Below are 14,391 nucleotides of genomic sequence, written 5' to 3' on the forward strand. Positions count from 1 at the left end.
TATTTTTAGGTTATGTTTTTCATTCCATCCATTCATGTTGTTTCCTGTTTTACTTTGAAACTCCCATCTCCTCACATTTCAGATTACTTCACTTCCTGCCCCTGTTTTCCCTCCATTTTTGACTGGCTTCACCTGTATCCGATTGTCTGTCCCGCCCTGATTGGCCTCACCTGTCTCGTTATTCTTCCTCTCAATAGAGTATTTAGTGTATGTCTTGTTTTGTTTGTCTTTGATTTTTGCTTGTTGTTCGACTCTGCCTTTGCTTTTTCCTTATTGATCCTGTGCTTGCTGTCATGTGTGCTCAAGGAGAACAGATCCACCACCATGAGGAGCAGTTCACGTCAGTCTGTATGGGAGTGAGTGAACTTTCAAGTGAGCCACCTGAGTGACCTGCTTTAACACCTGGTGAGCCACAGTGAATCTCTCATCCCTTCTTCTCCTGCTCCTACATCCGCCTCCTGTTTCCGTGTCACAACTGGCTCCAACACCTGCTCTTTCTCTTCACCTAGCCAAGCCTGAGCATTTCACCGGAGACTCTGAGAACTGCTGGTCCTTCCTGGTTCAGTGTGGGCTTCATTTTGAGCTGCAGGATCGGAGTGCACCAGCTGGGCATATGCCTGGGTGTAATGATATATCCGACTTAGAACAAAAAGTTATGACCAGTTTAAGGTTATGACGAGTGCACCAGTTAGACATAAGCCCCTGGTGTGTTCTGCCTGGGTGTAACTTTTATGTCTAGTGTGGAGCAGGCGTAAGTTGGAAACTCAGACTTGTATCCACGGTAGTTTTGATAGGATCACACAGCCAGAGAAGAGAAACAAGGATAGCAGCGCATCTTGTTTACAGGATGATTAACAAGAGGGCATTCGGAAGAGAAAGAGTCATCCACGACAGGACAGATATGCTTAATATATATTCAGAAAGTGATAGAGAGGTTTCATTTTAGCAGAGAAACGCTGTTTGAGTTAATTGAAGAGCTCTCCTCTCAGCTGCAGCATCTGTCAGACAGAAATGCGGCACTGTCCCTCACCCTGCAGGTGCTGATTGCGCTCAGTTTTATGCCAACAGAGCTTTTCAAAATACTACGGGAGACATGATAAATGCATGATAATGCTTTGCGTAGAAGTGTGTTGCTTAGCAACAATCAACAATTCGCGTGTAGTCACGTGGACGTGCGCAGCTACGGCCATTGCCAGTCAGGCTTGGTGCACTCAGTGTAAATTCCAATCACAACATTGAACGTAGTTAAGTCCAGCGTAAAAGTTAAGACCTTCTTTTTTACGCCCAGCTGATGCACTTGTGTCCAGGTGTCCACATTTCCCTCTGAATGCTCTGAGGTAGCATTTATCATAACTCACCTCTCTAGCAGAGCTGAAGCCTGGGCCACAGTAGAGTGGGCTAGAGATTCCCCTGTTTGCAGCTCCCTGGGCCTGTATGGAAACGCTGAGCAAGATTTTTTACCACACCACCCCTGGCCGAGAGGTTGTGTGAGCGCTGGTGGGTCTTTGACAAGGCAAGTGTTTCTTTTCTTGGTTATGTTGTCACTGCTAAGAACATTCAGATGGACCCCATCAAGGTCAGTGCTGTGGCTGAATGGCCCACGCCTACTAGCTGTAACCTGGTGCAATTTTTTTTGAGGTTTTCTAACTTTAATAGACATTTAATCAGGAACTTTAGCACAGTGTCTCTGCATGCTTTAACCTCCTATGTCAAGTTTCAGTGGTCTCTCCAGGCAGATGTGGCCTTCCAAAAGCTAAAGGAGAGCTTCATCTCAGCATCCATTCTCACTCTACCTGATCCACATTGGCAGTTTGTGGTGAAAGTGGATGCTTCTGATGTGGCCATGTGTGGGGTTTTCTCTCAGCGCTCCCCAAAGCATAACAAACGCCACCCCTGAGCTTTCCTGTTGAGGGAACTCTGTCCAGCAGAGAGGAACTATTACACGGGGGACTTAGAGCTGCTGGCAGTCAAAATGGCATTGGAGAGTGGAGGGGGCGGAGGACCTGTTCATGGTGTGGACTGATCATGAGAACTTAAAGTACATCATGACTGCCAAACAACTTGATGCCAGGTGGGCTCTTTTCTTTAACAGTTTCAAGTTTACTCTGTCCTATTGACCTGGATCTAGAAACTTTAAGCCTGATGTCCTGTCTTGTCTGTTTGACCTTGCTGCTGTTTCTAAGTCTCCTTTCCATATCCTGCCTTGTTCCTGTGTGGTTGGGGCTGTTACATGGGAAGCTGAGAGGAGGGTCAGGGAGCCCATTGCTCATGTTGAAGTGCTGGATGGGTGCCCCCCAGGTTCATTGTTTGTGCCTATCTCTCTCCACTGGGCCCACACTTCCTGTATCTCTTGCCATCTTGGAGCCCAGTGGATTGCCTTCATCACACACAGACATTAGACATTAACATTTCTGTTGGCCTTCCACAGAGAAAGAGGTGGAGGAATATATTGCAGCCTGTCTGGTGTGCACCCAGAAGACGATCTTGCGGAACCTCCCTCCAGGTCTCCTATGCCCACTCCCAGCGTTTCTTGTTTTCACTCACTTTGTCTTTAATTTTTGTTTTGATTTTGATTTTGTTGTTCAACTCTTCCCCTCCATGTACCCTATTAGCATTGCTTTTTTTTTTTTATAGGTTATTTTTTGGGCATTTTTGCCTTTATTGACAGTGACAGCTGAAGGTATGACAGGATAGGGGGGTGAAGAGACAGGGGATGACACGCAGCAAATGAGCCACAGGCGGGATTCGAACCGGCAGCCGCTGCAGAGGACTAACAGCCTCAATACATGGTGCGCACGCCCTACCGACTGAGCTATAGGTGTGCCCCTATTAGCATTGCTTTAACCCTCTTGGGCGTGGAGTTCACCAGAGCTTCACAGGTTGCCACTGGAATCCTCTTCCACTCCTCCATGATGACATCACGGAGCTGGTGGATATTAGAGACCTTGTGCTCCTCCACCTTCCATTTGAAGATGCTCCACAGATGCTCAATAGGGTTTAGGTCTAGAGACATGCTTGGCCAGTCCATCAGCTTTACCCTCAGCTTCTTTAGCAAGGCAGTGGTCGTCTTGGAGGTGTTGTGTGCTTCGGGTCGTTATCATGTTGGAATACTGCCCTGCGGCCCAGTTTCTGAAGGGAGGGGATCATGCTCTGCTTCAGTATGTCACAGTACATGTTGGCATTCATGGTTCCCTCAATGAACTGTAGCTCCCCAGTGCCGGCAGCACTCATGCAGCCCCAGACCATGACACTCCCACCACCATGCTTGACTGTAGGCAAGATATACTTGTCTTTGTGCTCCTCACCTGGTTGCTGCCCCACACACATGACACCATCTGAACCAAATAAGTTTATCTTGGTCTCATCAGACCACAGGACATGATTCCCGTAATCCATGTCCTTAGCCTGCTTGTCTTTAGCAAACTGTTTGCAGGCTTTCATGTGCATCATCTTTAGAAGAGGCTTCCTTCTGGGACGACAGCCATGCAGACTAATATGATGCAGTGTGCGGTGTACGGTCTGAGCACTGACAGGCTGACCCCCCCACCCCTTCAACCTCTGCAGCAATGCTGGCAGCACTCATATGTCTATTTTCCAAAGACAACCTCTGGATATGACGCTGAGCATGTCCACTCAACTTCTTTGATTGACCATGGTGAGGCATGTTCTGAGTGGAACCTGTCCTGTTAAAGTGCTGTATGGTCTTGGCCACCGTGCTGCAGCTCAGTTTCAGGGTGTTGGGAATCTTCTTATAGCCTAGGCCATCTTTATGTAGAGCAACAATTCTTTTTTTCAGATCTTCAGAGAGTTCTTTGCCATGAGGTGCCATGTTGAATTTCCAGTGACCAGTATGAGAGTGTGTGAGAGCGATAACACCAAATTTAACACACCCGCTCCCCATTCACACCTGAGACCTTGTAACACTAACGGGTCACATGACACCGGGGAGGAAAAATGGCTAATGGGGCCCAATTTGGACATTTTCACCTAGGGGTGTACTCACTTTTGTTGCCAGCGGTTTAGACATTAATTGCTGTGTGCTGAGTTATTTTGAGGGGACAGTAAATTTACACTGTTATACAAGCTGTACACTGACTACTTTACATTGTATCAAAGTGTCATTTCTTCAGTGTTGTCCCATGAAAAGGTATAATTAAATATTTGCAGAAATGTGAGGGGTGTACTCACTTTTGTGAGATATCCATTGACCATTTTCCTCTATATGTGAGAAACATTCAAGTTCTTATCTAGTGAATATTACACAAGTCATCTGTTAAGAAAATAAATGACAAAGCATTCAAATGAAATGCAGATTTAATCTACTAAGCACAGGGATGACCATGTGAAATGTCCTACTTAAATATCTTTGTAGTGAGTCTATGATCAGACATCCTCACAGGTCTATTCCAATGTTGAAGCATTTCATTTTCACTTATATGTCTGATGTTTGGAGGCTCTCATCCCATATCTCCACTGATGGCCAAAACTGAAGTGAATTTATGGACTCCAAAAAGGATCACATAACTCTATGATGCACAGTGTTACAACTTTAATGTTCATGGAAACTCCAAACACCAGAGGCATAATCAGACACAGGACAAACACATGAACTGTAAAGTTGTGTTTAGGTATAAAATCCCAGATTACCACAATGTCTAACTTTGTTCAGTACAGATCCCAGGGCTCTACCTGCTGACTGAGATAACACACTAACAGCGTCTTAAAATGTCATGTGCTTGTCCGGTGTCAAGGCAAGGTATTTATAATAATCAGTATATGACAGCACTATTGGACCAGGATTAAAGACAACTGAACTTCTCTCTAGTGATTTTTGTCTAAGATGTACCATTTGTGTTTTGTCTTGATTTTATAACTATTCTCCATTTCCAGCACCATTTCACAACAATCTCCTTAATAATCTGCAGATATTTTTTTTATGTTCAGCAAGTAAAACTGTCATCCACTTATGATAATAAGCCCACAATCTGATAATCAACTTTAACGCCCAAACTAGACACTTTAATTTGAAGAGCTAAATCATTCACATAAATGGACAACAATTAATCCAGTCAAACTCCCTTTTGAAATCAATAAAACAAGTAGAAGTAGATTTATTAAGTAAGTGGATTAGTAGATTTATTATCCTTAATTCTTGCATGTATAATAGAAGTTACCGTATATATATGATCAATACATCCTCTGAACTTTCCTTATCCATTTTGCTCATCCACAAACCTCTCCTCTCAAGGTGGTCTACAAGTCTGTGGTTTAAAAGCAAAGAATGCAGTTTATACACACAGCTAATGAAGCATATTTTGCATTTTACAGTTAATAAGTTCTTGTCAAACTGAATTGCCTTTTCTATCTTCTATCTTAAGCCTTTACCTCAGAATTTTATTTTTGCACCTTAGTTATGTGTTGTGTAATCCAGGACTCAGATTCCTCTTTCAAACACTGTTGTCCACCACTTATAATACTTTACAAACCTTATTATACATTTAAACACATTATTATGAACATTTATAGAGTAATATAAAGTTCAGTGAGTCAGTAAAAACAGAATTTGTTAGTAAAGGTGTTACAGACACTAAACAACTAATTGCTCCTGACCTGACACCTCACTTGTCACCTTCTTGTCACAGTTGCAGCAATACAGTGCCACAGTGAAATATACAAAGTCACAGTAGACAATAGTACAGTGGAGTCAGAAACATCCATTTATTGTTTTTTACTTTAAGTCAAGCTGAACAAATCTTTTTGATGCCCTACACTTTCCAACCAAACAAACTTTTACATATGGTACGGATTTTAGACAATTTCATTCCATATAGAACAGGGTTAAAGATCGGTTGGCATGTAGGCCAGTATAATGACAAAATGATTCTCACTATATTAGGTACACTTTTCATGTTAAATCTGTTCTGTAATATTTCAAAGCTGGCCCCAGATGAAAAGTTCAGGAGAGAAGCGAGGTGAGGTGTGCAGGTACTGAGGGCTTTTTGTCTGGTCTGTTTGGAACCAGAAAAACAGATTTTAAGAATCTTTATATAAGTAAAAACAATTAAAGATACAGGACCAAAAGTGTTAACAGATGTGATAAGAAGTCCATAAATATTATTGATTGTGGTGTCGTGGCATGCCAGTTTTACAATAGAGTAGTTGTCACAGTACACTTTGTCAATAATGTTCCCACACAGCTGCAAAGGGGAACTCAAGGATGTCGTGCCAATAACTGAAAGAAAAGACCAAAACCATGTTACAACAATAAGCGTGACAATTCTTTTAAATGTCATGTGTGTGTTATATTGTAGAGGAAAACAGATAGCAAGATATCTGTCATAAGACATGAGAGCAAAGTTTAAATATTGAGTAGTTCCATATGTATACACACAGAAAATCTGCAGGTAACAAAGGGAAAAAGAAACAGTGTGAATGTCAGAGAGAATCTGAAGCAGGAGGAAAGGAAACAACCCTGTACTACCATACAGTTCATTTACAAACATGCTGCACAGAAAAATGTACATAGGTTCATGTAAGCTTCTGTTTATACAGATAACCACAATGAGCAAAACATTAGCAATGACAATAATTATATATAAAAATATAACAATCATGAAAAACAAATATTTCATAAGACCAGTGTCAAAGTAGGCACCAAGTGTGAAATATGAAACCTGTGTTGAATTTCTCACCATCTTTTGATTCATCAACAAATCATAACACTGTTTACAGGATAAACTAACTGCATTAATTATGTTACATGTTGTCACAGATTTTCAGAGATTAACTAATTTAAGCTAACATAAAACACATCAATAATTGTTGGTATGAAGGTAAAGATAACACATGAAGTACATATGAACAATATTTTGTTTAAATGATTTTCAATAAACAAATGTGATGAATATGAACTAAAGTCAAAATAATAATTATGTTAAAACAAGACAAATTTTATGACACTGTATGAATCAAACTTTCACTTCCTCCTCCCCCCTCCTAATGAAGCTCACACTCGGCTTCTGCTTCTTTTAAACTTTTCAAATCACAGTCCACAACAGCAGTCTGACCTCATTATCAAATACCCAACTCATTGATACTGATGTATAATTTAGTCAGTCCAGCATTTTGCTGACTCTTTTGTGGAATGTTGTGGCCTAAAATGCATAATTTCATGGCAGTTTTTGAAAAAAAAAAAAATGATGCAATTTGCAATCAAAAGCAACTTGTTCCAGTTAGAATAAAACCACACTTGACATATGTGAAGTTTTTTTAGGTTATGTTTTTCATTCCATCCATTCATGTTGTTTCCTGTTTTAGTTTGAAACTCCCATCTCCTCACATTTCAGATTACTTCACTTCCTGCCCCTGTTTTCCCTCCATTTTTGACTGGCTTCACCTGTATCCGATTGTCTGTCCCGCCCTGATTGGCCTCACCTGTCTCGTTATTCTTCCTCTCAATAGAGTATTTAGTGTATGTCTTGTTTTGTTTGTCTTTGATTTTTGCTTGTTGTTCGACTCTGCCTTTGCTTTTTCCTTATTGATCCTGTGCTTGCTGTCATGTGTGCTCAAGGAGAACAGATCCACCACCATGAGGAGCAGTTCACGTCAGTCTGTATGGGAGTGAGTGAACTTTCAAGTGAGCCACCTGAGTGACCTGCTTTAACACCTGGTGAGCCACAGTGAATCTCTCATCCCTTCTTCTCCTGCTCCTACATCCGCCTCCTGTTTCCGTGTCACAACTGGCTCCAACACCTGCTCTTTCTCTTCACCTAGCCAAGCCTGAGCATTTCACCGGAGACTCTGAGAACTGCTGGTCCTTCCTGGTTCAGTGTGGGCTTCATTTTGAGCTGCAGGATCAGAGTGCACCAGCTGGGCATATGCCTGGGTGTAATGATATATCCGACTTAGAACAAAACGTTATGACCAGTTTAAGGTTATGACGAGTGCACCAGTTAGACATAAGCCCCTGGTGTGTTCTGCCTGGGTGTAACTTTTATGTCTAGTGTGGAGCAGGCGTAAGTTGGAAACTCAGACTTGTATCCACGGTAGTTTTGATAGGATCACACAGCCAGAGAAGAGAAACAAGGATAGCAGCGCATCTTGTTTACAGGATGATTAACAAGAGGGCATTCGGAAGAGAAAGAGTCATCCACGACAGGACAGATATGCTTAATATATATTCAGAAAGTGATAGAGAGGTTTCATTTTAGCAGAGAAACGCTGTTTGAGTTAATTGAAGAGCTCTCCTCTCAGCTGCAGCATCTGTCAGACAGAAATGCGGCACTGTCCCTCACCCTGCAGGTGCTGATTGCGCTCAGTTTTATGCCAACAGAGCTTTTCAAAATACTACGGGAGACATGATAAATGCATGATAATGCTTTGCGTAGAAGTGTGTTGCTTAGCAACAATCAACAATTCGCGTGTAGTCACGTGGACGTGCGCAGCTACGGCCATTGCCAGTCAGGCTTGGTGCACTCAGTGTAAATTCCAATCACAACATTGAACGTAGTTAAGTCCAGCGTAAAAGTTAAGACCTTCTTTTTTACGCCCAGCTGATGCACTTGTGTCCAGGTGTCCACATTTCCCTCTGAATGCTCTGAGGTAGCATTTATCATAACTCACCTCTCTAGCAGAGCTGAAGCCTGGGCCACAGTAGAGTGGGCTAGAGATTCCCCTGTTTGCAGCTCCCTGGGCCTGTATGGAAACGCTGAGCAAGATTTTTTACCACACCACCCCTGGCCGAGAGGTTGTGTGAGCGCTGGTGGGTCTTTGACAAGGCAAGTGTTTCTTTTCTTGGTTATGTTGTCACTGCTAAGAACATTCAGATGGACCCCATCAAGGTCAGTGCTGTGGCTGAATGGCCCACGCCTACTAGCTGTAACCTGGTGCAATTTTTTTTGAGGTTTTCTAACTTTAATAGACATTTAATCAGGAACTTTAGCACAGTGTCTCTGCATGCTTTAACCTCCTATGTCAAGTTTCAGTGGTCTCTCCAGGCAGATGTGGCCTTCCAAAAGCTAAAGGAGAGCTTCATCTCAGCATCCATTCTCACTCTACCTGATCCACATTGGCAGTTTGTGGTGAAAGTGGATGCTTCTGATGTGGCCATGTGTGGGGTTTTCTCTCAGCGCTCCCCAAAGCATAACAAACGCCATCCCTGAGCTTTCCTGTTGAGGAAACTCTCTCCAGCAGAGAGGAACTATTACACGGGGGACTTAGAGCTGCTGGCAGTCAAAATGGCATTGGAGAGTGGAGGGGGCGGAGGACCTGTTCATGGTGTGGACTGATCATGAGAACTTAAAGTACATCATGACTGCCAAACAACTTGATGCCAGGTGGGCTCTTTTCTTTAACAGTTTCAAGTTTACTCTGTCCTATTGACCTGGATCTAGAAACTTTAAGCCTGATGTCCTGTCTTGTCTGTTTGACCTTGCTGCTGTTTCTAAGTCTCCTTTCCATATCCTGCCTTGTTCCTGTGTGGTTGGGGCTGTTACATGGGAAGCTGAGAGGAGGGTCAGGGAGCCCATTGCTCATGTTGAAGTGCTGGATGGGTGTCCCCCAGGTTCATTGTTTGTGCCTATCTCTCTCCACTGGGCCCACACTTCCTGTATCTCTTGCCATCTTGGAGCCCAGTGGATTGCCTTCATCACACACAGACATTAGACATTAACATTTCTGTTGGCCTTCCACAGAGAAAGAGGTGGAGGAATATATTGCAGCCTGTCTGGTGTGCACCCAGAAGACGATCTTGCGGAACCTCCCTCCAGGTCTCCTATGCCCACTCCCAGCGTTTCTTGTTTTCACTCACTTTGTCTTTAATTTTTGTTTTGATTTTGATTTTGTTGTTCAACTCTTCCCCTCCATGTACCCTATTAGCATTGCTTTTTTTTTTTTATAGGTTATTTTTTGGGCATTTTTGCCTTTATTGACAGTGACAGCTGAAGGTATGACAGGAAAGGGGGGTGAAGAGACAGGGGATGACACGCAGCAAATGAGCCACAGGCGGGATTCGAACCGGCAGCCGCTGCAGAGGACTAACAGCCTCAATACATGGTGCGCACGCCCTACCGACTGAGCTATAGGTGTGCCCCTATTAGCATTGCTTTAACCCTCTTGGGCGTGGAGTTCACCAGAGCTTCACAGGTTGCCACTGGAATCCTCTTCCACTCCTCCATGATGACATCACGGAGCTGGTGGATATTAGAGACCTTGTGCTCCTCCACCTTCCATTTGAAGATGCTCCACAGATGCTCAATAGGGTTTAGGTCTAGAGACATGCTTGGCCAGTCCATCAGCTTTACCCTCAGCTTCTTTAGCAAGGCAGTGGTCGTCTTGGAGGTGTTGTGTGCTTCGGGTCGTTATCATGTTGGAATACTGCCCTGCGGCCCAGTTTCTGAAGGGAGGGGATCATGCTCTGCTTCAGTATGTCACAGTACATGTTGGCATTCATGGTTCCCTCAATGAACTGTAGCTCCCCAGTGCCGGCAGCACTCATGCAGCCCCAGACCATGACACTCCCACCACCATGCTTGACTGTAGGCAAGATATACTTGTCTTTGTGCTCCTCACCTGGTTGCTGCCCCACACACATGACACCATCTGAACCAAATAAGTTTATCTTGGTCTCATCAGACCACAGGACATGATTCCCGTAATCCATGTCCTTAGCCTGCTTGTCTTTAGCAAACTGTTTGCAGGCTTTCATGTGCATCATCTTTAGAAGAGGCTTCCTTCTGGGATGACAGCCATGCAGACTAATATGATGCAGTGTGCGGTGTACGGTCTGAGCATTGACAGGCTGACCCCCCCACCCCTTCAACCTCTGCAGCAATGCTGGCAGCACTCATATGTCTATTTTCCAAAGACAACCTCTGGATATGACGCTGAGCATGTCCACTCAACTTCTTTGATTGACCATGGTGAGGCATGTTCTGAGTGGAACCTGTCCTGTTAAAGTGCTGTATGGTCTTGGCCACCGTGCTGCAGCTCAGTTTCAGGGTGTTGGGAATCTTCTTATAGCCTAGGCCATCTTTATGTAGAGCAACAATTCTTTTTTTCAGATCTTCAGAGAGTTCTTTGCCATGAGGTGCCATGTTGAATTTCCAGTGACCAGTATGAGAGTGTGTGAGAGCGATAACACCAAATTTAACACACCCGCTCCCCATTCACACCTGAGACCTTGTAACACTAACGGGTCACATGACACCGGGGAGGAAAAATGGCTAATGGGGCCCAATTTGGACATTTTCACCTAGGGGTGTACTCACTTTTGTTGCCAGCGGTTTAGACATTAATTGCTGTGTGCTGAGTTATTTTGAGGGGACAGTAAATTTACACTGTTATACAAGCTGTACACTGACTACTTTACATTGTATCAAAGTGTCATTTCTTCAGTGTTGTCCCATGAAAAGGTATAATTAAATATTTGCAGAAATGTGAGGGGTGTACTCACTTTTGTGAGATATCCATTGACCATTTTCCTCTATATGTGAGAAACATTCAAGTTCTTATCTAGTGAATATTACACAAGTCATCTGTTAAGAAAATAAATGACAAAGCATTCAAATGAAATGCAGATTTAATCTACTAAGCACAGGGATGACCATGTGAAATGTCCTACTTAAATATCTTTGTAGTGAGTCTATGATCAGACATCCTCACAAGTCTATTCCAATGTTGAAGCATTTCATTTTCACTTATATGTCTGATGTTTGGAGGCTCTCATCCCATATCTCCACTGATGGCCAAAACTGAAGTGAATTTATGGACTCCAAAAAGGATCACATAACTCTATGATGCACAGTGTTACAACTTTAATGTTCATGGAAACTCCAAACACCAGAGGCATAATCAGACACAGGACAAACACATGAACTGTAAAGTTGTGTTTAGGTATAAAATCCCAGATTACCACAATGTCTAACTTTGTTCAGTACAGATCCCAGGGCTCTACCTGCTGACTGAGATAACACACTGACAGCATCTTAAAATGTCATGTGCTTGTCCGGTGTCAAGGCAAGGTATTTATAATAATCAGTATATGACAGCACTATTGGACCAGGATTAAAGACAACTGAACTTCTCTCTAGTGATTTTTGTCTAAGATGTACCATTTGTGTTTTGTCTTGATTTTATAACTATTCTCCATTTCCAGCACCATTTCACAACAATGTCCTTAATAATCTGCAGATATTTTTTTATGTGTAGCAAGTAAAACTGTCATCCACTTATGATAATAAGCCCACGATCTGATAATCAACTTTAACGCCCAAACTAGACACTTTAATTTGAAGAGCTAAATCATTCACATAAATGGAAAACAATGTCGAGGACAAAACATCGTCCTGCTTCACACCAAATTCTTGATGAAACCATCCTGTCATGTATACATTAACACAGGTAGCAGATGATTGATAGAGACTCAATGGCATAATACAACTTTCCATTAACACCACAATTTAACAACCTGTACTGAAGAAGTTCTCTATTAATCCAGTCAAACTCCCTTTTGAAATCAATAAAACAAGTAGAAGTAGATTTATTAAGTAAGTGGATTAGTAGATTTATTATCCTTAATTCTTGCATGTATAATAGAAGTTACCGTATATATATGATCAATACATCCTCTGAACTTTCCTTATCCATTTTGCTCATCCACAAACCTCTCCTCTCAAGGTGGTCTACAAGTCTGTGGTTTAAAAGCAAAGAATGCAGTTTATACACACAGCTAATGAAGCATATTTTGCATTTTACAGTTAATAAGTTCTTGTCAAACTGAATTGCCTTTTCTATCTTCTATCTTAAGCCTTTACCTCAGAATTTTATTTTTGCACCTTAGTTATGTGTTGTGTAATCCAGGACTCAGATTCCTCTTTCAAACACTGTTGTCCACCACTTATAATACTTTACAAACCTTATTATACATTTAAAGACATTATTATGAACATTTATAGAGTAATATAAAGTTCAGTGAGTCAGTAAAAACAGAATTTGTTAGTAAAAGTGTTACAGACACTAAACAACTAATTGCTCCTGACCTGACACCTCACCTGTCACCTTCTTGTCACAGTTGCAGCAATACAGTGCCACAGTGAAATATACAAAGTCACAGTAGACAATAGTACAGTGGAGTCAGAAACATCCATTTATTGTTTTTTACTTTAAGTCAAGCTGAACAAATCTTTTTGATGCCCTACACTTTCCAACCAAACAAACTTTTACATATGGTACGGATTTTAGACAATTTCATTCCATATAGAACAGGGTTAAAGATCGGTTGGCATGTAGGCCAGTATAATGACAAAATGATTCTCACTATATTAGGTACACTTTTCATGTTAAATCTGTTCTGTAATATTTCAAAGCTGGCCCCAGATGAAAAGTTCAGGAGAGAAGCGAGGTGAGGTGTGCAGGTACTGAGGGCTTTTTGTCTGGTCTGTTTGGAACCAGAAAAACAGATTTTAAGAATCTTTATATAAGTAAAAACAATTAAAGATACAGGACCAAAAGTGTTAACAGATGTGATAAGAAGTCCATAAATATTATTGATTGTGGTGTCGTGGCATGCCAGTTTTACAATAGAGTAGTTGTCACAGTACACTTTGTCAATAATGTTCCCACACAGCTGCAAAGGGGAACTCAAGGATGTCGTGCCAATAACTGAAAGAAAAGACCAAAACCATGTTACAACAATAAGCGTGACAATTCTTTTAAATGTCATGTGTGTGTTATATTGTAGAGGAAAACAGATAGCAAGATATCTGTCATAAGACATGAGAGCAAAGTTTAAATATTGAGTAGTTCCATATGTATACACACAGAAAATCTGCAGGTAACAAAGGGAAAAAGAAACAGTGTGAATGTCAGAGAGAATCTGAAGCAGGAGGAAAGGAAACAACCCTGTACTACCATACAGTTCATTTACAAACATGCTGCACAGAAAAATGTACATAGGTTCATGTAAGCTTCTGTTTATACAGATAACCACAATGAGCAAAACATTAGCAATGACAATAATTATATATAAAAATATAACAATCATGAAAAACAAATATTTCATAAGACCAGTGTCAAAGTAGGCACCAAGTGTGAAATATGAAACCTGTGTTGAATTTCTCACCATCTTTTGATTCATCAACAAATTATAACACTGTTTACAGGATAAACTAACTGCATTAATTATGTTACATGTTGTCACAGATTTTCAGAGATTAACTAATTTAAGCTAACATAAAACACATCAATAATTGTTGGTATGAAGGTAAAGATAACACATGAAGTACATATGAACAATATTTTGTTTAAATGATTTTCAATAAACAAATGTGATGAATATGAACTAAAGTCAAAATAATAATTATGTTAAAACAAGACAAATTTTATGACACTGTA

General features: G+C 41.5%; 2 protein-coding genes across 2 annotated transcripts; both read right to left on the minus strand.

Annotated features, from left to right (window-relative positions):
- Window positions 1-5,663: 5,663 nt before the first annotated feature.
- Window positions 5,664-6,707, minus strand: LOC146328642 (olfactory receptor 10J5-like). Its single transcript, XM_084716442.1, has one exon. The coding sequence runs from the start codon at window positions 6,705-6,707 to the stop codon at window positions 5,766-5,768; it is 942 nt and encodes a 313-aa protein (XP_084572568.1). The 3' UTR covers window positions 5,664-5,765.
- A 6,485-nt stretch (window positions 6,708-13,192) lies between these two features.
- Window positions 13,193-14,134, minus strand: LOC146328643 (olfactory receptor 10J5-like). The gene has a single exon (XM_084716443.1). The coding sequence runs from the start codon at window positions 14,132-14,134 to the stop codon at window positions 13,193-13,195; it is 942 nt and encodes a 313-aa protein (XP_084572569.1).
- Window positions 14,135-14,391: the final 257 nt, after the last annotated feature.

The sequence above is a fragment of the Lutjanus erythropterus genome, chromosome 4, assembly GCF_056507025.1.
Source record: "Lutjanus erythropterus isolate fLutEry1 chromosome 4, fLutEry1.hap2, whole genome shotgun sequence".
Classification (NCBI taxonomy): Eukaryota; Metazoa; Chordata; class Actinopteri; order Lutjaniformes; family Lutjanidae; genus Lutjanus; species Lutjanus erythropterus.